The sequence below is a fragment of the Cebidichthys violaceus genome, unplaced genomic scaffold (genome assembly GCF_023349555.1).
Source record: "Cebidichthys violaceus isolate CVI_PGR_0920_01 unplaced genomic scaffold, fCebVio1.0.p SCAF_14, whole genome shotgun sequence".
In the NCBI taxonomy this organism is placed as follows: Eukaryota; Metazoa; Chordata; class Actinopteri; order Perciformes; family Stichaeidae; genus Cebidichthys; species Cebidichthys violaceus.
Genome location: NW_027176307.1, coordinates 3,872,531 through 3,898,714, shown reverse-complemented (window position 1 = coordinate 3,898,714; position 26,184 = coordinate 3,872,531). Strand labels below are relative to the sequence as shown.

General features: G+C 42.9%; 1 protein-coding gene across 3 annotated transcripts in view; it reads left to right on the top strand.

The window, feature by feature from the left end:
* Nucleotides 1-16,455: 16,455 nt before the first annotated feature.
* The window catches only part of map3k7 (mitogen-activated protein kinase kinase kinase 7), a 16,013-nt gene continuing 6,284 nt past the window's right edge, over nucleotides 16,456-26,184 (top strand). The window contains exons 1-13 of one of the 3 annotated variants that reach the window (XM_068708546.1): nucleotides 16,456-16,667; nucleotides 17,232-17,341; nucleotides 17,468-17,578; nucleotides 17,760-17,825; nucleotides 17,984-18,029; nucleotides 19,966-20,104; nucleotides 20,708-20,836; nucleotides 22,403-22,527; nucleotides 22,925-23,055; nucleotides 23,890-23,971; nucleotides 24,408-24,538; nucleotides 24,633-24,780; nucleotides 25,473-25,553. In XM_068708546.1, coding sequence (XP_068564647.1) covers nucleotides 17,249-17,341; nucleotides 17,468-17,578; nucleotides 17,760-17,825; nucleotides 17,984-18,029; nucleotides 19,966-20,104; nucleotides 20,708-20,836; nucleotides 22,403-22,527; nucleotides 22,925-23,055; nucleotides 23,890-23,971; nucleotides 24,408-24,538; nucleotides 24,633-24,780; nucleotides 25,473-25,553 — 1,282 coding nt within the window. In that variant the 5' untranslated portion in view covers nucleotides 16,456-16,667; nucleotides 17,232-17,248. The other 2 variants (XM_068708548.1, XM_068708547.1) reach the window with 2 other exon arrangements.

Below are 26,184 nucleotides of genomic sequence, written 5' to 3'. Positions count from 1 at the left end.
ACACTTAAGGTGCTGAATATAAAAATCAGAGCTTTTATTTATAGGTCAATACAAGTGATCAAAGGGAACACAAACATATTAAACATAAGACACAGCACAAGATAAGCTTGAGAACGAGACTCAAACCAACCGAAACAGAAGAGTAAGAAACAACCAGCAAGTGAACACAAGTGTTTAGGTGTGCGTGGGTGGATTGTTTTTTTGGGGTGAAAGATGCAGCTAGCGGTGCATACAGCGCTAACAGTGCAAACGACGGCAACAGTGCTGACAGAGCTAACTGTGTGTACCTAAGGGGGAACCGGAGGGTGTGTGCTACGCTTCTGTAACTGTATGACCAGAGTACAGGGCGGCAGCCATGAGCTAGCCCACATGGTGCACGCTCACATGCACTAACATGCACTAAGGCATGCGCGGCCGGTCCAGCTATGTAAACAAAGCACAGAGAAGCTCGGACTATAAGACACACAGAAAGAGAGTGACTTAATTTTCTGCTCAGTTGGTCATTGCTCCACCATATCTTTGCATAGCAAATAGCTGTATGCTGCTATATTAATGTATTAATGACCTGAATGTTTAAAAAAATAACCTTTAATAAAAGTTTGTCAATTGCAATTAGTTTCAAAGATTGCAAATCAAAGTTAGTGTTAAAAATCTGCCCAACATCTTCATAAAACTCATAATCCATCTTTACAGACACAATAACACTGACAAGAGGAACCGATAAGGGCTCAATATGACATTATTCATGAGGATTGGCTTCCCTGTGATATCATTTCCACTCATCTTTAATGAGTAAAAAGAGATGCTCATTATTGATTGCGCTGTACAATACAGCCAAAACATTACCCTTAAACACAAGCTACAGGAGGTTTTACCCAGATCTATGACCACTGGCAGTGCCAGGGATTTGGGGCAACGTACTGTCGCCCTTTCTTTTCTCTCTCGTCTTTATTCTGGAACCCAGATCTTTTTTCGAAAGCTGAGAAATGATGCCAGGGCTGCAATCAAAACCAACTCAATCGAGTCCAAGTCAAATCCAAGACCCGATCCAAAGCAGTCAAGGCTAAGTCGAGACAGAGTCTAAGGCAGTTGAGCCTACGTCAGGACTGAGTCAGAGGCAATCCAGAGCGAGTCAAGATCGAGTCTAAGGCAGTCGAGACCCAGTCCAAGGCAATCGAGACCATGCCTAGTCCTGTTCAAAGACCATAATAAGCAATATAGTCATTCCAATGCAAATTTGATCTACAAACAAGATTTATCTATTTTCTAACATCAAACTAAGCAGTGCATATAATTTAGGATTGAGGACCACTACAGGTTCCTATAGGTATGTTAGCTGAAATCCCCCAAATGCTTTGCAGTGTGACAGAACACTTTACGCCATTAATGGGAAGTGAAGGGTTTTTCTGCTGGCTTCTGAAAAGCACCATGCAGGCTGATTTCCACCTCGGACACAAGTAGTAGGATTTCGTGTGCAGCTACTTGATTTGAGTTACATTAGTAGAACAACCAAACCTTAAATAAAAATAAGTATTTGCTTGATTTTTTTAATGTTTACAATTGCCCAGCTCATTAATATCAGACACAAGCGCAGGTGTCTTTGTTAGCGCGCGTACACAGCACATCATTTCGGATAATGCAGACAAAATGCTTCGTAAGATGACAGACGGGGAAGAACCCCCATACGACAGCCCCGGCTGTCACTCACTGATGTTTCTCATTAAAATGAAAATGGATTTTGAGCGTGACATTGCATGCAGGTCGCATCACAGGCCTGTTTCAAGTGAATGTGAGGTCATGTTTGTGTTCCTTTCATGTCCTGATACCAGAGGAGTGGATGGCGCACACTCTCCTTTCTGCTGCCTTTGTAGCTGCATAATGAAAAAGTCTCTTCACACTGTGAAATTTGAAACGTCTCCTTTCTTGGTACTGTTTCTGCCGGTTGAAAGGCAAAACAAAGAATGGATTACCTTCCTCTTTTCTTTCCTTTTCTTTTTTTTACAACAATTTAAACAGCAGTGCTCTCTCAGTTATTTTATCTAATCCATCGTTTGAGTTTTCGTCTCGGCCACAAGAAAGCGATTCTTTTCACACATACAGGAAGATGCTCTGATTTTATCTCGCCTCCTGGCTCATCTCAGCTCCAGCTAATGCTTTTTTTTTTGTCCTGTTCAAAAGTAGCTCAGGGTTGTTAGCTTTTGATAGAACGTCAGAAGTGGTTAAAATCCTAATAACGGCGTATGTAATTTCGTGGGTGCGCGTAACCATTGCCGAGAATGCTTACATACTGAGAATGAGTGTTTTCAATGACACTGGCAATGACAATCAGTTCCCTCAGCCGGTGTTTGTCACACACTCCCTGCGTGCATCCATGTGGGGCCACGCAGTTAAAAACAATCCGAAGACGTGGGAAATCACGAGGAGAGCTTGATTTAGTTCAACCTGCAGAAAAATACATTCGCAGTGTGAAGCGGCGAGATGAATGAAGTGAGGTTCAAAATCTTCGCTCTGGGTTTGCAGCGTGCAAAAGCACCGGTGGGAGATCTCTGCCTTAATCAGTGAAGGAATCACAATTTCTTTTCCAGTGATACGGAGGTTTATTACAGTCATATACAGTAGACATACGACTGGCTGTGAGTATGGCATGTTTGTGCATAGAGATAAGCGTTTGTTGGTCATACCTATCTGCACTCATGATCGTGTTATCAAGCAAATGCACATGTTAGCTTCCATTGTCGGCCTTGGAGACGGAAGGCCCGTTGAGGGCTTGTCATTGTCAATAGGCAAATTCAAATCCCCCCCCCCCCCCCCGGGCTCGGAGAATATATAGGCAGCGAGGCAACTGCACGTCGACTTACGCATACTGCGTGTGGCATTCAGGAAATTGCTAAACACTGATTTATGTGCTCTCATGGAATAATTAGAGAAAATATCTCCTGCGCACGCCCGCCCTTTCGGCTCTTTGAAAACACAAGCGGCCCAGAGAGAGTGTTGCACCCTGAAAGCGCACATTCAGGAGGGGATAATTGGACCCAGCAAGCTGTGAATTGGGCTTGGGCAAACATTGTGCAAATGGGGCAAATTTTTTTTGCGTCTGCTGATTGATAGATATGCCGTGTGCCTCGGGCCTTCGAATGTATTCTATACAGTGTGTCAGGCTCCAGTAGCTATGGTTCACAGTGCTGTATTGACAAAGTCACAGTGGAGTCGGTGGGTGCTGGTATGCTGGTTTAGTATCTGTCATCTGCCACACAATGCAGGAAGTCACTGAATGCTGCTTGTCCCACTGACCAGAGGCTTTGTTTACATCTCCGTTTTTTTTCAAAAATACTAAAAGAATACCTCAGCATTTCAGGATTTGTTTTTCTTCGCTTTCTTTCCAAGAGCAAGACCAATATCCATCTCCGGCCTTATTTCACTCCCAGGGCGTCAAATACAGACTCTTGGTCAGCGCCCTCCTTGGCATCTCGATAGCCATGAACAAGGCACCCTTAAGCGGATGTATGAGACTCACCAAGCTTTAAACTATAGCGCGATCTCTGCTCGACGCATCAGCGAGGGTCCGCACAACCAAAGGGGCGTCACAGCATCTGACAGGCCCTTCGCTGGGGTTCCGTACGTCAGGTGTTCACCTCTCCCTGCCCATTCAACATTCTTTGGGGAACTTTTGAGGAAATTTGAGAGTGACGGTTTGACGCTGGGAGAAATCTGCAAGGAGTATAACAGATCCAAACATTTCCACCTTTCCCAAGATTCTGCCTCAAAAGGCAACCAGCACCACATTGAACAGAAAATTAGCTGCAATGGCGTCACATTTTTGATGTTCCGATATTATCTGCCCAGAGAATTCCCCAGCGCTTTTGTTGCTGCTGTTTACCTTTCTCTTGATGCAAATTTAAATATGCACTACAATAATGCTACTGTTTCTGTTCTGTCTTTTTTTTTTTTTCTCGTGTAGCATGAATGGACTACAACTGCATTTAGTTGTGCAACCCTGTGTTGCAGAATGACAAGAAATAAACCCTCAAAACTTGAATCCTTTTGTTACCATGTCATGTTCTGTTGCTTTGCAGATAAAGGGAGTCAAAAGGGAGCTTGGAAAAAAAAAAAGCCTTTCATGTCGTGGATGAAATAAAACAGGTGAAATCAGGCGAATTGTTACAGCAAGTTACAAATCTCTGTGAGCCATGTTGCTCCAGTTCACATTAAGTAGATACTGTGCTGATGATTCAATCAATTGATGTGAAAAGCAACATTGCACCATAATGTTTGCATTGATATTTTTTGTACAGTGCTCTGCAACTCCTGTTGCAGAGTAGATTCATATTTTTCAATAATACTGTAAAACCTTTTTTTTTTTTTGGAGCAACATATTCAACTTATGAAAACAAGTAAGAATATCTTCGATACATGCAGTCGGCCATCGTCTCCGGATCACTTTAAAGTTGCCCACCAGCTCCAGTTACGTGATTGAATCTGATGAAATGAAAAATTCGATTAAAGCCGTGCAGAATTCGGGTAAAGTAAGGCGAAAGTTCTCATTTCATTTTTCATACTATAGCGAGACATGCAGGAAATGAAAAAGGAGAGCGAAAACGCTGACTCGAACATTGGAGGGAAAATACAGAGGAAAGCTGTAACTCAGTTATGTTCTTCCCGTGGAGTAGACAATATACATGGAGACTGTGGCACCAAACTGAGATGTGGATAAGAAACGATAGTTGTGTCCAATGACCCGAGAGGGAGCCACCATGAGGAGCAAATTAAGCCTCATTCAGCTCATCAGGGAGGAAAGCATGGCTTGTCGGTTTTGGGGAGATTACTTCAAAATCTGTAATTTACCAAATGACTAACAGGAAATAAATTAAAAGACATTCTTAGTACTGTCTATGCAGTATAGTTTTGTCCAAGTAACACTGCTTTAAAAAGCTTATTTAAGTGCATACTAACAAAAGGGTGGAAAAGGAGCATTATATGGTCTTTAACCTTCATTTAGTGCCGCAAAACGTAAGGTCCTGGACACTGGTGATGTAAAATAATAAAAATGATTGGATCGGGAGTAACCATGGGTAGAACCATTAGAAGAAACAGCAATTTAGCATTGCACTTGAAATTGGGGAGATACACATTTGAATAAAGAATGGTAAAAGAAAAGCGTACTCTGCTTTATCATTTATTTTACTCTAAATGGAACCATCATTTACTAAATGGACATCATGCTGTATTGAAGAAGACTGCCGCCTGCATGCTGTCTGTTACAACTACGATGTCCCATAGCAAAACTAAGGTAACCTTGATGACGTCATGGTGATTTCATCATCCTATATTCAGATGGGTTTACATTGGAGTTAGTTGACGCTATCCAGTCGGTATAAGACGCCAAGAGCCATGACAGGACGCTAGTATTTGACGCCCTGGGAATGAGACCAGGCTGAGATATGTGTGAAAAAACAACATATTTTAGCCAGCATAGCAGAGTGATGTTTGATTGATGCCTTGTGATGCTTCCATATGTGGCTCTTTCACAAAAATCCACAGAAGGAAGCCCTGACAAGCTCTGTTAAAAGCCCTGATCTATTGCTTGTACATAGGAATAGATGTCTGCTGCTGGCCACAGAGAAGACGACATCGTGTTGGAGCTGGAAAATAAGCAATTTTCGACTTGGCATAGGGCCTCCTCTATTGGAAGCATGGATATATGTGACCTCTGCTTGACAGTTTTGCTGATGTGCCTGCTGAGGCCGGCATGTATAAATGAATCTCAATTTCCTTTATTAATTTCAAACGTCACTATAAATTTGCGTCTAAGTGGACCTGACCCAACGTTTCAGCTCACTACCACACAAGAGGAGGAGACTCTCATCACATTTGCACACATTGTACAGAGGACACTGAAAGTTACCTTTGACTCCTTAAAGCCTTTTGTCATGAGTACTTTAACACAGTGTGTGGATATTACGCGGCAAAACAAGCATGAAAGTCTTTTTTTCCGATCGATCGATCCGAGCTATAGCACCGTGATCAAATGCATCAACCAATTACAGACCTATTCAAAATGTACACTATAGTATACAACAACATGGAGGCTCCTTAGTCCGAAACCAAGACGGCAAACTTTATTACTCCTTCCAACTTTGACAAAAGCAGCGTGGACCAGAGCCACCTCTTCCTGTCTTATCAATTCGCAATGAAAGCTCTAGACATGCATAACTGTTTACCAGAGGGAACTCCAATTTCACTCAGAGCATTTCCCTAAAAGGAAACTCAATAAAATAGCTTACAATAGCTTAGGCTATACAATGATAGCTCAGACAGATTGCCAGACAATGCTCTTGGTCAATAGGATCCTGGTAGTTGGTCTTCCCATTGGACAAAAAAAAAAAAAAGACTAACATCTGGTTTTTGTCTTCAGTTGGAAAGGTTACAATCTTTATTCATTCCTGGGAAAAATGACTATTGTTTATTGGTATTTATCATCCCCGGCGCCGATCGGCATTGATGGAAACCTGACACACATGTGAACTCGCTGATTTTCCCTCTTTTTTCGACGCAGTGCTATGTGATGTGTGTTGAAGTGAATATATAATAAATAACATCAACCGGGTTTTTGAAAATGTTTACAATTCAATAACGTACAAAACATACGATTAATATAATATACAATCATTAACTCTGGTTTGGTCAAAATAAAGCCTAAATTCATTATTCGAACTGGACAGAAACTAAAACTAAAACTCTTCTTTGTTAGTCTTTCTGCCGTTCCAACAATCACTAACTCCGGTTTGAGAGTTTGAAAGATACACCATAACATTGTCACTGTTTATCAACCTTGTTGTTAGCTCTGTCAGCATTTTTGCAGTTTTTTGCACTGCTATTGCTGATTGCTCTTACCCGTGTTGAGAACCGTGTGGAGGCAGTAGATATGGATAGATAGAGATAGATTTATTCTTAAAATATTGCAACATTATTTGAGTAATTTCACCTTGATGACAAAACATTTTTGACAGAAAGCGTGTGTTACAAACTGTGTGAGTGTTGAGTTTGAAAGACATGGATTTTTTTCTAGGCAGGAAGGGCCTAATGAAATAAGCCGCTGAATTGGATTATGGGAAGTGTAGGATTGACAGTTTTTGGAGCTTCTCCATACAGTCAGGGGCTAAAAGCCAGGATATCTCAGCCTCTGCAACATCAATTTTGATTATTCTTGTTTTACCTCTATCGTAAGTTCCCTAAATTTACTCAATACAAAATAGCTGGAGTGCCTCTTTAAACCCTTTAAGTGAATTGCAACTTTCTGCAAGTCCTGCCATCTGCACCAGTGACAGGTCTGTTGTGGAGTTTTCAGAAGTTTGGTGTTTGAACCTGCCATTGCAAAACTTGTATCACGTTTAGCTGACTGTGATACAACCTGGGAGTATGCCGACAATTTAATGCACGAAAAAACAAACTTGGCATGAGAGCAGAGAGTGTCTCTGACCACAGAGAAATGTAAGTTTTATACAGATGGATATATTAATGATGTACTAATGAAAATGTTAGTTGTGCTGTAGCTTTAACATAGCTAAGTAACCTTCAAATCAGTGGGAAATGTAGCTTTTCAAGTAGGACTCCAAGTACAACTCCAGCCAAGACTGATTCCTATTGTTGTCTAAATCAACACAATCTGGCTTTGAGTCTTGCTTTGGCCTGTTTCATCCTAAAGGCAGCTGGCCAAAGCGCGACTGCAGGCCAGATTCTGCGTTTTCTATGAAGCTGTATGCGACGAGCCACATTTTCACACGTGTAGGCAGGGCCAAGATATTCGCTTCTCCCCCCTCTGCTCTGACGGATAGTGATCTCAGAATAACCCACCAACGCCACGTGACAGCCACCGGCGCATTGAGCCTGCCAGAGCCGGTGCAGCCCCGGCAGAGCAGGGGAATAACTTTATCTGAAATATGATGGCATCTGTCTCTCAAGCAGCAGACTCCTCATTACAGGCAGTTTCTTTGACTGGTTGTTCAGACATCAGCTGTCACAGTTCATCAGCCATGCCAAGGTAGGGGCAAAATAAGCAGCTGCCACAAGTCTCCTCTGCTGCAAAAGAAGCCATGTGGAGATAAATGCTGGGCCACAGAGCTCTGGAAACACTCCAGACCCCTCAGTCACTCTGATGTCTGTGCAGTGTATAACCCCACATTACCATTGAGTTCACGTCGGCAGGATTAAATGGTGATTGTTATTGAGGCAGTCGAGAGAAGAGTTTAGTGTTGATGTGTCAATGGACCGCTTTTATATAGACATTCTTAAAGTTACTACAAGGAACTTTTAACAGTCAATTTAATACTGATGCCTCTGCATGCATAAGTAAACAAGATCATCAGTGGGAAGATTGTCCATTTCTACGAGTTACTCTTAATGCTTGTCATCTGTGCAACCAGGTCTGGCTCAGACAAAATTGTGCAGGTTTAGAAACTCCTACAGCTCAGACTCCAGCGGGGCCTCTGGCAGAGACCAGCGAACCATAAACAGACCGAAATCTGGCTTTGCTGCCACCTTCAACCTGCAGTCGGAAGCTCTTGCGGGAGGTGGAGAGCTCTGCAGCTGGCAGCAGCTGCTCCTCCTATGGCCAGTAGCAGAGCTTTGCCTCGCTGCTCCGCCAGCCCCTGCTTGTGTTGGGCCAACACCGACACCACGCTGCTGGAAGGAAAGGGTGGCACGGCAGAACCAGGGCGTAGCGGGACAGACTCTCAGACCCTGCTGCAGTAAAATTAGAGGTTTTCTGAAGGGACTCTGGTGCTCATGAACACTTTTGCCCACAGGGACCGCCAAAAACAACAGTAGCTTTAACTGAATTTAAAACTCAGTCGTATGACAGTGGATATTCATTGTAATAAGAGACAGAATTTTAATCTTGCTGATTGGATTTTTTATTATTGTTCACTTCTCTCCTTGCATTTTTATGTCTTGTTCCTTGGACCTGTTATCAACAAATCAGACACAGTTGTCCACCTTTTCTACTGATTCAAACTCTCCAGATTTCAATAATCAACTCTGACAGCCACAACGTACACCTACCTTAATGGTTTCAAAACATCTTGCCAAAGGACTGCAGTTGGCTGACCCTGGCACATTTACGAAGATGTTGATTAATGTGCGTAGTCCTTATGAATAGATTATAAAAGAATTGAAATCAATGTCCATCCAAGTCTTGAAAGTGCTCCAACAGTCAGTCGCCTGACATTGTCACTGCAAAAAAATGAACTTCCCCCTGCATACCTGTCACGTAAACACTCCCCAGCGTTGCACAGGAGTAAAAGTCTGTGGTCAGGCGAGAGACGGTGCTAAAGGGTGGCCATAATCCCCCTAAATCCCCGAAAGGTTGTACGCCTGACCCAGTGGCACTGAAAAGAAATGAGTTCCTCGCACTGTAACGATTTCTTACGGGGCTTCTGAGTTGTGAAGGAGTGGCTCCAAAACGCTGTCCACTTTTCCATGCTGTTTCTTATCACCTTCAAAAGCAGTCCTGCAGATACTAGGAGGAGCAATCACAAATAACAAGAACGCCCTTGATCCCTGCCTGACCCCCCTCTGGAGACAGCCACACTCTGCCCCACTGAGTTCTCGCCCCCGATACTGTCCGTCGGCTCAAGGGTATGGACATTACCTTATCCCATTCCTCCAGATGCACTGCGCTGATGTGCTGCTGCACTGGCCGCTCGCTTGGATAAGGGCCCCGTCTTTATCGGAGCTGCAGACTCTTGACTCGGTGACTACCAAAAGAGAAGATGCCAGGGATAACTGATTGTATTAACTTGTGTGCAAACCACAAAAAAAAAAAAAAGAAAAATCATATTCTTCAATGCGCCCCCTTTGGATGCGCTGTCGAGGACACAACCAGGTGAAATAGCTCCTGATAAATACTCATTTATCAAACCTATGTGGGAGCAGTCGTAACTCCATTTTGAGACTCGGCTACCAGACGTTCTTTAAGACGACGTCAGAGGCTGTATGAAAAGAATAACACCACCAAGCTTCTAAATGAGTGTAAAACCACTTCAGCTTTGAACCACAGTGTACCAGTGATTTGTTTCCATAATCATATACTCCAAAGCCAAAACAAATCCGCAGACAGGCCTGTCAAGCTGGTGGCTCCGGATGAAATGTAGTGTTTACCGAGATCGGTCCCATGGGAGCTCTTTGGAGAACTAATCTACAGCTCTTGATGCTATCCAACCGTTTGGCAATTTGTTTAAATATGATTGATTCCCTTGAAAAATATACATATATACTGGTGCAATGAGCTAAATGCAAAAAAAAAAAAAAAAAGAAACAAAAAAACAGACAAGGCCTTTCAAGGAAGAATTGACTGATGTGGCTGGTTATGCTCAATGTGGTCACTTTTTTTCAGCCTCAAACACATTTAAAGCTGAATGCTAGACATTCCATAATCCCTCTGTTAGTTATCTTGTTAGATAGAAGTCTGGATGGAGAGAGCGTTGCATGGAAGGCCCTGGGGGAAGTGAATGACAGAGCTACAATGTTTGTCTAATGTAATTGATGAGGGAGTGTAACTGTTTAGCTATTAAATTGAACAAAGTTTGAAGGTCTGGGAAAAATATTAAAAAGATAAATCTCCCAGAGTTACTTTGAACCAACCTTATTACCGGCCAAAAACGCTATTATGGGACCATTCTGCAAAATCCCACACACAATAAGTTCAATGCCCACTTCCAAATTCTTGCTTTCCTGAATATCTGCCCAGGGCTATGGTATGGCTAAGGTTAGGGAAAGTTTGTGGTTTGGATAAATTAAAAAGGCAAATGATCAATGCAAGTCGCAAATTAAACCCAGTCACCAGAAAGAATTTTTGGCATCGTTCATTTCTGCAAACCGCTGAATGACGACATTTTTTTGTGCGCGAGTCTATGTACAGATCCCAAATCACATCATCCTGTCATTTAGAACAACAACAACAACACATGTCACTCGCCACCCGATCTGAACATCCTCTCCAATCGGTACTGCACATGCGCAACTCTCAACAGCGATGAGAAAAAAGCAAGATGACTTAGTACCGTTTGGGCATGTGCTAGCAGAGAGTGTAATGTTAGCCAGAGTTAGCGAAATGTAATCAATTTTGCAATGTTTTACACTGGAAAATCTGTCAAACTAGACAAAAAAAGAAAGTTCTATGGCATTCGTTCTCTGTATGTATTACTTCATCAAGTCAGCCGCCGGAGAAAAGTGGCTGCTGGCAGGTTGACTTGGGGCTGAGTTAGCACCATTTCCCTGGTCAGACAGTAAGTGAACATGTAAAAACGCGAATAGCCCTATCTCAAGCCAGTGTTTGATTTGTCCTTTCTGGGCTACTGTAGAAAAACGGCAGTGCAACATGGCCGACTCTGTGAAGACGACCCACTCCCTGTGTAGGTATAAAGATCTCATTCTAAGCTAACTAAAAGACAATGATTCTTATTTTCATGTGATTATATACTGAAGAAAACAGAGTTATAAATATTATATTCCATTACTTTCAATAGATCCCCCTAAATGCTTGAACACAGCTCTGTGCCAATGGAATTGGGTCTTGGACATTATTGTGTTATCATTGACATTTGTAGGTGTGTGATTTAATGTCTCTCCTCATATAATGTCAAAAAAGTACCAAAAAGAAAGAGTCTTCACAGTCTCTCAGGCAGATTAATTCTCTACCTGTTTTCTACCTGTTTTAAAAAGGTTCATTTAGACTTTAGAGAAACAAAATGTAATAAATTACATCAGCATAGCATTATTTGGAAAATATTGAAAGATGAGCCGAACTAGGCACAATATTTTTAACTCATTAAATATTAGGTGAAAAATATTGCTACTATCAATATAACAACCAGCTTGTCTGAGGCTAATCCGGCACATCAAAAAGAATCACCCAAAAGGTAGCATTAGCTTTCAAAATGAAAAGGTCAGCTACTCCCCCCCTCAGATACACCTGGGCGGAGAAATGATCCCACACGAGAACCAAGGGAGGGTTGGCGTTTGCGTGGGGCGGCAGCATGGGGCCCCCAGTGCTCTCCTCTCTCAGGGCCACTTATCAAGTCTGATGCATCCCAGTCTTGGTGGAACAATACAGAAAGGTCATTCTCAGCTGGTACCCCACTTCGCCCCCCCCCCCCCCGGGCCCTGACGAGCAGTCGGCCTGTACTGTGGTACAGCCACCACCAACTGTGACTGACTGTAGCCGCTTTGTCACTCGGTGAACAGGAGGGACAGGAGGTCGGAGTGGCAATCCGATTCAAATCAGCCCTTCAAGTGAGAACAGAGAGGCAAATAATGCATTCATCTCTACCCTGAGCTTTGAACATGCCTCTGCTGTAATAGTCCCATCGCTACAGTCTTTGCAAGGGCCTTCTATAGTGTTTAAGCCACTCTTTCAGGTGTAGCTCTTTGATTCACACTGTGACTCTATTGGGTATTCGTGCCGGGGCGCAAGCTGCAGAAACGGTTCCTCAGACTAATACTAATTAGCCTCCGGGATTATTTTTCAGGTGCCGCACTTCATCCGTCAAATAAATTCCGGCAGCAAGTGAACGCAGCATTTAGATGAAGTTAAAATGATTTTGCAAAATGACTTTTTGCACCGGTCCCCAGCGTCTACAGTGTTTACTTGTCGCTGGGGTGCAGCGGGGGGAGTTGCTCCACTTATAGAAAATTATTTGGGTGAATATCTGCAAACAGGGGTCTTTTTTTTCTCCCCCCACCCTCCCCACTATAATTAAACAATGTAAGTCTTATCTGGGGACAGGGGTATCCATAACGCCAACCTGGAGCACTTAAAAGCCATAAACACAAGACAAATGTTCATCAGCTGCACGAGTGAGCCATAATCAATCATACGATTTATAGCAGAGGAAACAGATTATTTCCCGTGCAGGAGAGTGCTGATGCTGACATAAGAATATAAATGAATGCTTTCTAATTGTGAGAAATTCCCATGTATAACCGGCACACAAATACTGCTCTTATATAAGTGAAAGAAAAGCGGGGAGCTGTGATTGATCACTATCGGACTCATCCGTGGGAAGTACAACAGCAGCACCCTGTGGCCGTGGGAACACACGACACGCTGAGTCCTCCTGTGCACGGGAGATCAGAGGGTTTAGAGAAAGTAGTACGTTTATTTATATAGCACTTTTCTGGAGCAGAAATATTGATATAATAAAATAAATACATTTGAAGCCAAGGCGCGTCTGAAAAGGTAGATCTTGAGCTGCTTTTTAAACCTGAGAGACCCATATAGACCCATTTGTTTTCCTTTTTTAGGGGAAACAGGAGATAGCAGGTCAACAGTACATGCCACATAGAAGTACCATTTGTTAACAGATTTTTTGTGAATTTGAACCATTTTTGCACTTGAGAATTCATATGAATGTCAAAAAATCCCTCCAAAATACCACAGTAAGACATCAACACCTTGAGGAACACCATAGGAAAAAAACATACAGAGATTTGGTATCAAATACTTTTGACATTTGGCGATTTCTGCAAGACTTACATTTTTTTTGGTGATTGGATGGCAAGCACGTCTGTTCTGGAAACTGCTCGGAAAACCCCTTTATGTCCATAAACCTAGGAAAGCCATACATCCTCTGAATGCCCTCGGTCTCTTATTTGTGGTTGTAAAGTTTCATGAGGCTGTGATTACCCTCAAGGTCACAACATGTCATTTTAAACAGTGACATCAAGTTTCAAAAAGTGCAACGTGAAATGGCCACTATGAGGACAAACATCATCACACATGAATACAACTGGGTTCATTGGAGTCTCAGCTTTCCAGTTATACAAGCTTTATTTAATTCAAGATTAAAATACACATTTTAGAAAAATAAATAAGTGGGCATGTCTATGAGGGGGAAACATCTTCACAGCCAGTGCCTCAGTCTCAGAGCAAAAAGAACATTTCATGCTGTCCTCGAACCCATGTTCATTCATGTATCTTGAGGTGAGAGGTCAAGGGGACCCCTGTGAATATGGACATGCCAGTTATGCCCTCACCAAAAAAATGTAGCCTTCGGAGCGTTATTCAGCCTCCTTCCTGACAAGCTAGTCACAAGCATGACACAGTTGGTAACAATGGCATACAGCTTCATATGATACCAGTATCTTCAAACCGAGCCCGCCGCAGCCTCTCGGAGACAGTAATGTCGGATGTGATCACCCAGGTCTCGCGAGTGTTCTTAGAAAGGGAAAGAGTAAGTTACCAAAACCTGCTGGTGATTTAGGCCAGCAGAAGGCCGTTATTTAGTATAGACTTTCAAATAAGGAGGCATTATCAGTGAATGAAAGGCTAACTCCTGACTGAGAGAGACATATTGATATCAGTACCGCCCTCAACTATCCAGCATCGGTCACTTTGGGCATACCTGGTCTTTTAGTCTGCAGTAGTCAACAGTATCAAAAGCCACAATGAGAAACCAGACTGAAGCGCACCGAAAATATTCTGCTTATCTAAGGCAACCGCGGCCTGATCGGCAACCCTTTTTCCAAGACTTCCACTATTAAAAAAGGCATCTTGGAAATTGGCATATAAATGCAATCCTGTCTATCGGGGTATGCCTGAATGCATTGTGCAGCCCTGGCTGTAGTTTGTCCTCTCAAAGATCCCATTAAACTCCATCCCCAGCTGGTAAATGTGTTTGTTATTGCAGGACTCAATATCCTCATGTTGCTGCACGTGCGCGGCTGTAAGCCGTGAAGAGTCACCTATCCAGAAGGAGAGCACTTCATCAAGTCCGGGTCTTTGTAGATTTTAGGCAGCTCGGAGTCAACTTCCTGTTGACCGCAGGTCCCGAACCATATGCCGACGTAGTCCCCAGAAAAACTGCCAGGTGAGAGGGTTTTAATCACCTTTGAAATGAGTGATTAGAATAATTATTTCAGGGGAGAGGGATGGCTCCTGCTATTAACAGCCCTCTGTTCAATATCGCAACAAATTAGTTCGTGCTCATTAGTATGAGTTGTGCTTGCCTAGTGGTTTGGAAAGCTTCCATTGGGAACCTGCTTTATTACTTCCCGTGAGTGGGGCATGTAATTAGCATTCGTCAAGTGCTGTGTTTATATAACGCCTCTCCTTTACAAAATGTAATTTTGATGTTACATAAGTGTTACTTGCCTGATCAAGGAGGGTCTCCCTTGCGAGGCTAAATTGTTAGATTAAAGGTCAGCAGAACTTCCTCTTGAATTCAAAGTCCGTGGAGAAGGACTAGCAGAGATGCTGCGAATCAACAGGTTGTGTCAAGTCAGAGTCAAGTTTATTAGCTTTTATCACATATTTAATGGCCCACTGAGACATGCAATAATTGTAGATGAGCCAACCTGGGAGAGCTACAGTGTAATAGAAAAAAAAGAAATCTTAGCACATAAGAAAAAAGGTTTTTTTCGGAGTCACAGTGGTGGTTGTACTTTACTTGAGTATCTCCATTTAACGCCACTTTCTACTTCTACTCCAGTGAAATATTGCTCTTTGTACTCCACTATTTATCAGAACGTTGTAGTTATATCTGACATTCATCGAAAAACAACAACTCTGAACGGTGACGTAGTCTCTAAATGAGAAAAACCTTGGTAGGGGGAATTCAAAAGGACAGAGGTCCCAAATGGACAGAAAGTTGTAGCAATCAGTAGAAACACAACTTACAACTGGAATAGAATCAAACAGTGGCAAATAAATGTTCAGATATTTGAGGAGTCAAAGTATCAAAGGTAAAAGTACTCAATAGGCAGCAGAAAGGCCCCTGTCAGTACTGTATAATGCATTATCACATTGGATACTGATGCATTAACATGTAAGCAGCATTTAAAAGGAAATATGCCTTGTTCTTACATTGTTGATGATGTTGATACTGTAACTTTATTGTATTAATGCCATGCAGCTTTAACTCCATCAGTCAGTTCTCCAGGGGAGCAGAACCAAGCCAACAACCAGCCATTTTGTATTATGTTAATTATGTATGAATAAATCTTAAATGAATCACTTGTTAGGCGACTGTTCTCTTGTTTTTTCTGGGGTTTTTTCTTCTAACATTTTGAACACAAATTTTGACTTTTGAATTGTAGTAGAATTAGAATGGTGGAATATAACTAAATCCATTTACTCAAATACTGTAGGATAATTAACCACAGTTTTGAGGTAGTTTTACTTTACTTGAGTATTTCCATTTTGTGTTGCTGAACAATACTGTAGTTTTTTGCTCCACTACATTTTACTGTTAATATTACATTTTGAATCAGGGTTTTCATACAAAACAAATAATCATCTTGAAAAATATGATGCTTTTTTATAGCTTAAAACTATCACGCAGTATATTTGAAAGTTACAAAAAAAAAAAGTTACAATATTGAAAGCCTTTCCTTTTTTAATGGTTGGAATGAGGTCTCCTGGTCAGTGTGCAGGGGACATAATTGCAATGCGCACACACTTCCTGATGGAGCTGCTCCTGCGAAGAATAAAAATACACTCCTAGCAAAGCCAGCTAGACGAGTTGTGAAAAAGTTATGTCTGGCTGTCAAGTGGATAGAGAAAGACTATTTTTAAAAATGGACGTCATTCCTCGGTTTTCTGTACATTAATAGCAGAAAATATCCCCATGTCCAGAGAGCCACCGGCACTGGTGACAAGACAACTGCGAAGGGTTGGATTGTTAAGGCTAATTAAGTCCCGGTAGCTAGCGTTAGCAACCAGGCTAGCCAGCTAGCGCAAACTGGCTAGCCAATATACTGCAGGCCTTAAGTATCTTGTTTTTACTCGCGAATGTTGTATGGTACTGTTAAAATATGGTCAGCACTAGTCTATAATAATGCTATAGTCCCGTATTACGTATGCCAAAAGCTAACTTTGAGCACTCTTAGAGTCAGTGACAGTTTTGTTAGGGCAGCTACAGCTCGCTGTGCTAGCTAAGCTACGCGGTTAGCCAGTTGGTTGACTGCATCACACTAACTTAGCTGACAGGAGGCTAACATTAAGCCGTTGAATCTTGTTTGACAGGATGTGTAACTAACCGTGTGGCCCCTTTTGAAAGTATAGCTAGCTAACCGTAACGTTATTCATTATGTTACAAGGCCACGTCTCTGGCCAACGACAAGTTAGTCTACAATTGTGGTAGCTAGCTAAATGTCTTGAAGCAAGTCTTCCCTTTTGCCCAATTAAACTGTGAATAGGTGTCAACATGTGTGTTCTTCTTGTCTGCTCTTTTCAGTAAGCTGTTAGCTAGTAATGTCTCTAACGTTACCATCCGCCGATATACTTGAAACACCTCCTGGATATCCATTTGAAGAAATCAACTATGAGGATATTGAAGTCGAGGAGGTGGGCTTGGTCTTGTGGTCTGACACCGACTTAAGACGCTGATGCTCTACATGAACGTTCAGAAGACATGGTGCTGACGTTTACTTTGGAGTAATGTTTACTTTCTGATGAACTGTCCATTTTCAGGTGGTGGGGAGAGGAGCTTTTGGGGTTGTTTGCAAAGCCAAATGGAAAGGCAACGATGTCGCAATCAAGACCATCGAGAGCGAATCGGAGAGAAAAGCCTTTATTGTTGAGGTATTGTTGTGATTGTCTTTACCCCACGACTGCAACATGTTTAGTTGACACACACACACACACATGCTGTCAAGTTCTAGTGGGACAGAGTTTGTGTAATGACAGCCTGGGTGATAAATATTTGTGTGCTCAAAGTATTAAATAGCATGCATGCAGATGACGTTTTCCTCTTTGTCTCCAGCTCCGGCAGCTTTCGCGTGTGAATCACCCCAACATTGTGAAGTTGTATGGCTCTTGCAATAATCCAGTAAGTTGGCTGGACTTGTATTACATGTCACGCTCTCTTAACTGCGCAGCCACATGGAGGATTTGACCCCCCAGTAATGGCATGTCCCAGTACGATCCTGTATGTTTTCTATTATCTGTCTGGTTGAGTTTCTGATGATCTTTCCTCTTCCCTCTCAGGTCTGCCTTGTGATGGAGTACGCTGAAGGCGGGTCATTGTACAATGGTGAGTACACGCACACTACTGAGCGATACACTGCTGTATTACAGATGGCCGCATTTGTTTCGCCTTTGCTAGTGGTGAAACGGAACGCAGCCTTGCACAGACATGAGAAGCAGCCCTTTCAGTTGTACCCTCCCACTGTTTGCATGTTCAGTCGTTTGTCCCAATTCCTTGATAAACTAGTCTTTGCACAGTGACATGCGGCACAACCTTATTTGTCCCTGCTGTTAATACCAACGGACCTGGGAAATAGGGAGCTGTAACAAACAACAATATGCGATAATATTATAATGTATTATTAAAGATACATGTGTCTGCAAAGTTCAGCATCATAGAATGTGTGTGTGTGTGTGTGTGTGTGTGTGTGTGTGTGTGTGTGTGTGTGTGTGTGTGTGTACATGACCCCCATGACTGTTATGTTGTGTTTTTAATAAGTCTGACTTGGTGGATGTGGGCCACTAAACCACATAGCTATTGGTAATAATAAGACTCAGTCAATTGTTGAGGTCTGAGAGTGTAGCGACATTGTTTAAAAGAAGTTACATGGGGTTGAGAAATATGAGCAGATGTCGGACGGTTGACAGGTTTCAAACAAGCGGTTGACAGGTTTCAAACAAGCCCCCAAAACAAAGGTGAACCAAACAGTTTGTGGTAAACTACCACCGCAGCCAGCAGACTGCGACCTACTGTACATACAGTTCCTGTACAGTGAGCAACCTCGACGATTATTCTCGACATTTTGGGTCGTTTAGCTCCATTATAATCTGGATACCCTGTTGGTTTGTTTACAACCTGTCTGACCAGACTTCTTGTGGAATAGATACATTTGGAGATTTATACATGCTGTTAGAGGCTGCTCAGCTTTAAAAGAATCAGGTAATGTATGGACGCATGTGTGTTTCATGTGCATATAGGCCTTTTATCTCCTTTCCCAGGACAGCAGTGGTTGGAACGGCTTTTATTCCCAAAAGGTTCGGATTGGGATGTTTTAGTTGTTTCCAGGATGTGAATCCCACAGTGTGAGACTCTGTGCTGCGCTTCACACTTCACAATTAGCTCTCCTCCCTAGTTACCGAATCTCTATCAGTTACTCCTGGGGGCTACACTATGGCGCCGTTGCTTTGATGTCATTAAGTTGAGTTGTGAATGCTGATTTTGAACAATCTGTTCTCAGTTTTCCCACCTGGAATAAACTTGTTGAAAACGCTGTGAGAGAAAGATGTCAGCACCTTTTGAGGAACAGATTGTGTTTCGACCGCTGGGACCAGGAATTAAGTTCTAGGGACGTTTTACCCCCAGAAAAGAACATGTTCGAAGGGTAGTAGTTTGTGAAAGTACAGGAGTGTTTGGGGTGGGGTTTGCAGGGATGACTGTCGCTGATTGGTCATTTTGAAAACGAGAGATTGTGCGAGAGGGCGAGCGGTAGCAGAGAGAGACTGCTGTGAATGTGCGGAGAAGAAATCGTTTTTTACGATCATTTCTAAAGCAGCTGCAGTAAATGTCGTTGCAATGAGACAAAACCAACGTTTTTTTTTGGGGGGGGGGGGGGGGGGGTTACGTGTTTTTATTTATTTTAAACACACTGAGCTGCAGAGTGTGTTTACCCTTGTGACCAACAGCAGCCCTCGTCCCATTTCATGTTGCCTTTTCATACGGCAAACAAATTTACCTAATCGCCGCAGGTCTTTAGACCGCTAGGGAAACACTGACAAAAATGGGCTGAAAGGAACCTTTTAAGTTCCTTGAAAAGTAGTCCCTGAAATAAAATACCCAGGAACTTTTTGGTTGAAACAGGGTGTGTGTGTGTGTGTGTGTGTGTGTGTGTGTGTGTGTGTGTGTGTGAGAGAGAGAGTGTGTGAAAGACCTACTTTCTGCTTGGTTCCTTTCTGTAGGTTCATTGTCTGTGGTGGTGGTTGTGACTGTGCTCTCTTGTCCACAGTGCTGCATGGTGCTGAACCCCTCCCCTATTACACTGCTTCCCATGCCATGAGCTGGTGTTTTCAGTGTTCCCAGGGCGTGGCCTATCTCCATGGCATGAAACCAAAGGCTCTCATTCACAGGGACCTCAAGCCACCCAAGTATGCTCCTCCTCACCTCACTCTCTTCTCTCCTGTTTCACTGTGCCAGCAAAGTGCCCGGTGGTTTCCCCTTTTTTTTTTTTTTTTTTTTTAAATGTGTTTGATTTTGTTCATGTCGTTCAACAAATATTGTACTTTGAAATTGATAACAGAAAAAGAAAAAAGTCGCCCGCACTCCACTGAATGTTTGTCACATGACTGTTGGTTATTTATTTAAATGAGACATATCTAAACATTTTATTTGTTTTGATAAATTATTAATATGTTAAGCTTGAATTTGGTTATCTTTTCTGATGGAAGCATATTCATATTGTTACTTGAAAAATATTTTGCATACACAAACGTACACATACAAAGAGTGTTTCTGTTCTAAGGACGTCCTTTTTAAATGACACAATCTGGGAAAGAAAGGGTCAGAAGTATAAAAGTTTGGAAACCACTGTGTGTACGTTGTACCTGTAGCTGGTTAGCACTCTTTTATTCCGGCGCATTTCTTTTACTCAAACAAGTCCGAAAGTTAACTTTTTTTTTAATTGATTACTTCAAGTTCAAAGCATTGTCAGCATCTAATAGAGTTTATTTCTTACTTTTTGTTTCTTGCAGTCTGCTTCTAGTGGCAGGCGGCACTGTGCTAAAGATATGTGACTTTGGAACAGCATGTGACATTCAGACCCACATGACCAACAACAAAGGAAGTGCAGCATGGATGGCCCCAGAGGTATTTGAAGGCAAGTATGAGTGGCATTTCAAGTACATTTTTTTAACTAAATAGTGTATATTGTTTGATTTCTGTAAATGCTCACAGAATCACCACAATCCAATGAACCAGCTCACCAGAGACAGGATTTGAGAACCTGTTCCCGTGGAGAACTGGGTCCCAGTTGTCTGATTCGTTGAGATCGCATGCCTCCCACCCTATTGATTCCTCTTAGTGATGTGTAACGTCATTGTACAGCATAACTGTCGGAGAAGTTGCTAATAACCTAGAGCGGAAGCACCACATTTTTTCCCAGATAATGCTAGATCTAAAACAACAAATCTGTGTTGAAATCAGCAGGAGGAGAGCTAGTAGCTGTTAGCAGCTGCTGGGCAGCACAGTCCTGCTTGGCTAAATAACAGAGCTAGCAGCTAATGCTAATGGAGGTTACATCGAGTTAGGATGATTATGTGTTATCTTGTAAAATTTATTTTTTGCCATAAAACTTGACCTGTTTAACTTCCTAAAACTAGCTCTAAGCAGATTAAAATACATCATTAAAAGTATATGCCACGATTTTCTTTTTTCATTAAAGCAAATATTTAGATAAAAATACAACCATTAATTTGACATCATTACATTTCATCATTTCAATTTTGTGTTTTTTTATGCAAACAACCACTATAGATGACAATAACAAAGTAAAGGGATAATATTTAGACCCTCTGATGGATTACACTGACTTTGGGAAGCTTAACAATTTAGAAACCTTACCTCTCTGTACTCCACCCAACAATTTATCAGGAATCAATAACGGAATCGATGTAGATAACATCTCAAGGATTCCCATCCCTACAGCTCACCCATTTGTATACGCCTTTTCTTGCACCCACCTGTGCTTGGTCACCTCTCACCTGAATGGCAGCTTAGCACTTGCAGCATCGTGGCACTAATCCTTGAGTCATCAGCAGCAGCAGCCTGACTGCTGCTCTATTGATGGTAGTCTCCCAAGCACAGTGAGAAGATGAATGGAATGATGCTGGTGGCTTTATTTCCCCTGGGAGACAACGGTGTAAAATGTGTGCTCTCATTCAGCCAGAAGCCTAATGTACTTCTACATGATGGGACGGGTTCTTGGCGAAGGGGGGGAGGGGTCAGGAGGAAAGATGAATTAAGCCCAAGTCATTACCTTGTTTTTGGAGGCAAGTTACACAACTCCAGTGCGATTAAACAACTCACTTTTACCCTCTCTGTGAACTCCTTCCAACTAATTTGCATCCGCTTTAGCCACACAGCAACTTTTCGAATAGGTGCGTGATGTGCACTTAAATTCTGCAATAATAAGCCAAGTAATTAAGCAACACAGGAGCCGCTCCTCGGTTAAAAAATTGCTCCCTTATTTTTCTCCTCCTCCTCCCCCCTTTAAGCAGAGATGAGATACAAGCTGCTGTGCTTTCTCAGGCACATCCTCGCTCTCATCTCAAATGTGCCACTGAGAATGACCTTTTATCAAGTCAGTCAGTGATGTCACATGCAGCCTGTCCGCCCCGTTTGAAGAGGACCTAAGTGTTGCTGTGCCTTCTGATGTACTTTGCAGGCAGCAATTACAGCGAGAAGTGCGACGTGTTCAGCTGGGGTATCATTCTCTGGGAGGTGATCACTCGCAGGAAGCCCTTCGATGAAATCGGAGGACCAGCTTTTCGCATTATGTGGGCCGTGCACAACGGTGAGTCACTTACTGTGTGTGTGTGTGGGGGGGGGGCTGTAGGATGCAAAGGCCATGTCCAGCTGTCAGCTGCTGTGAGTCTTCAGACGTGCCCGCCCCGCTAGGTCTGCTGGGAGACTGTGAGAGTAAGAAGAGCCTGGCAGAAGAGTACGGCTGAAAGGCATGTTCACCTGTGCTAGTGCGGAGATGGATGGGGGAGAATACTAATGGGACACTAATAACACCTGGCCACAGGTTTAATATTTCTCACCGCTGAATCTGCCTGCCTGAGTCATTATGGTTAGAGCAGCGGGAGACGGGGGATTTAGCATAAATATGCAATATTTATGTCTGGTGTGATGGTAAATGTTTTTTCTTTGTTTGACTGTTTTTTGTTGTTTTTTTCTTACCCTTTCAGGCACGAGACCTCCTTTAATCAAAAATTTGCCCAAGCCCATAGAGAGTCTGATGACCCGCTGCTGGTCTAAAGACCCCTCTCAGCGGCCTTCCATGGAGGAGATAGTGAAGATCATGACTCATCTAATGAAGGTAATCTGCTCCCCTTTTCTCCCAGGCTTTCATTAAAGTGGAGTGGATGAATCTAAAAACGCGACCAAAAAGTTCAATCACAGAGTGTAACAGGATGAGGAAAAGTTTTAATGCGACATAAAGCTACAGTATACACTGTCGCTTTACATAGAGAGGTGTATTTGTCATTAGGCCGTCCCTCATTGATATGAATGGGGTGGACAAAGTAATTATTTAATTTCAAAGTTGTCAGTAGTTTTAGCTAGGTGTACTTAATAAACTGGCAAATTAGTGACATTTAACACTTTAAAAGATATGGAATAATAAACATTTGAACTTTGATTCAGCACGTCATTACCTACTTACCTACCATTATGTCTAACTCATGATACAGTCACTTGAGCAGCTCGGGAGAAATATTTGCTGATTCAGAGTTGTGTCATCATGGAAATGCAGCCTAACTCCTCATAGCTTTTTAAGTCATGAATGATGAAAGGAATTACAAAAAGTTCAAACTCTTTACTAATGTGTCAGAGAAAATCCCAACACTCGGATGAATACGTATTATCCTTGTTACCAAATGATCTCGCATTATCAGATACAGTAGACAACTTCATCAGATCACTGCCAACATGCACTCCATTCAATCCAACTGTGGCACACTGTGAAACCAAATGGGAAAACAAGCCGATATTATTGATTTCACTCGGTTTCGGACTCGCCAAACGGACTGGCTTGTGAAAGTGCCAATGTTTTCAGGCCATCTCTGCCAAAATAAAGATGTAAATAAGAGGTACATTTATAAGAATGAAAGTCGTAACTGAAGCTGTGCTTTTTCTTCTTCTTCTTTTGCAGTACTTCCCAGGATCTGATGAACCCCTGCAATATCCATACCAGTATTCAGACGATGGGCAAAGCAACTCTGCAACTAGCACAGGTACAGGAGTCCCACCAGCACCGGAAGTTGATGTTAAAGCAGTACCCGGCATGATGCAGACAGACACAGACGTTTTACTCACTGTTGCCACTGTTCAATGCTGCTGGTATATTCACGCGTGTAGATAAGCGGTTGTGATTGGCCTCTCTAAATCCAAAGCGTAGGTTTGTTACATTATAGTAACAACTTTGCGTTTTTAAATCCCCAGGCGAAAGGTATGCGGAGATCTGCGATTGTCTGGTATCGCAAGACTCCTACATTTCTACATTTGTCTGTCTTTTTGAATCATTTTGAGTTTTTCCACATGTTTTTTCAGAGTTGTGAAACCCCAAATATAAGCAGCAAATGCATTGTAAAATCTTAAAAAAGCACCACAGTTGAGAAAATCTGAAACGTGTGAAGCCTCTCTCCTGTCCTGCCTCTCGGTGATTGTCAGGTTCCTATGTGGACTACACCGGCACCAGCACAAGCAGCAAAAGCGACGCAAACATGGAGCACAGTGATTCTCAAGGGAGCAATGACACTATCAAGATCACGCCTCAGTTCGCCCCTTACTTCAAGCCAAAGGTAAACCAGCTCTTCATTATGATTAAGTTACAGGAGGAAGCAAATGTTGTCCAAATAGGCTTCTGTAGTGACAGTATGTCTTTGGTTCTCTCAGGCAGACCCACTGAGGTCTCTGCCTCTGTCCAGGGGGGGCAGCGTTGAGAGTCTGCCCGCACGGACACAGTGCCTGGCGTCGTCGGACAGCAAAAGAATGAGCGCCGACCTGTCGGAGCTGGAGCCCAAGATGCCATTTACGCCTGCAGGTAATGCCAGACATTTACACAACCGCACACGGAAGCAGGAAGAGGAGCTCATCGAGGCAAATTGGGCATGCTGCTTATGAGATTCAGAATGTTCTATTTTAATAGGAAACGTTGCACAGGAGAAGGCATGCAAGTAGTTATTTTCAAGTCCTGTTGGAATGAGGCCTCTCCCAAGTCCACAAGAAACTCCTCCCATGACACTTTGTGTCAGTTTATTTTTCATGTGCTTTCATCACATAGACAAGATTGATTCCTCATATAAACACAGCCATGTCCCCCTGACCGCTAAGGCTCGTCAGACCCAGCTGTCCAACAGAAAGACAGCAGACTCACCAGTGCTGAGGATTTAAATTTGAGCACAGAGAGTATGTCAGGGCTTTTGTTGTTGCTCTTTTTGTTTTTTCCCATTTTGATGCAACGTTAATGAATGCAGTTTGTGTAATTCGAGCACCGACGGTCCGTGTCCGAACAGCAATATAGAGCCGAACTCCCCCGCTGTTGTTTGTGCTGAGAAAAGCAGCGTCTGGAAAACGGACGTGCATGCTGCCCGTGCACGTATACCGTATGCTCTGCATGTGCGTGGCCCCACGATTCCACACAGTCCTGCTGTGGGCCCCCCCGCCCCAGTCTGTCTTAGTCCGCATGCTTGTCGTGTTCGCAGCTGTATGTGTGTATGTGTGTGTTTTTCGCAGCACGTCCGCAGTATAAACGAGGCCACCGTAAAACGGCATCGTTCGGCACCATTCTGGATGTCCCCAAGATCGTCGTCACAGGTATCTCTGGGGCCACTGGGCTTCCTGGTGACCGGGTGGAGCTGGCTTGGCTGTTGTGGGTTGCTGTGCTCTCTGACGGGGCTCTCTCCTGTGTGTGTCACTCCATACGATACCAACCACGGAATGTTCATTCACATTAACTATGTTGCATGTTAAGGGCGGTCTCTATTTTGAAGAAAAGGATGTTATTGACCCTTCGCTAAGCCCCCCCACTGCTACTCTGACTAGCTGTCAGAGCTACCATGGAGCCCACACTGTCACTAACTGCACTCCATGAATATAAATAATGTAATATTTAAAGATAAAGATAGAAGCTGAAGTAAAAGGTACCCACCACATCACTCTGGCGGATGCTACACTATGATTGTCCGGTCCGCTTTCGAGTGGCGGGACTTAGCGAAGGGTCGGTCGAGCCGGTCCTGGAGTAACACACATCGGAGGTGCCTTTTTGTCTCTTTGTCTTCTGTGATTTTCAGTTGGCAGAAGTGGGACATGAGTTAATATTTTCATCTGGTGTCACAACCAAAATCGAGTTCCAGCTCATTAAGTGTCTGTGTCAACAACAACAACAACACATTTTGAGCTGGCTTCAGGGCATTAGAGCTGTTGGGCTGACACAGGTGAGATGAAC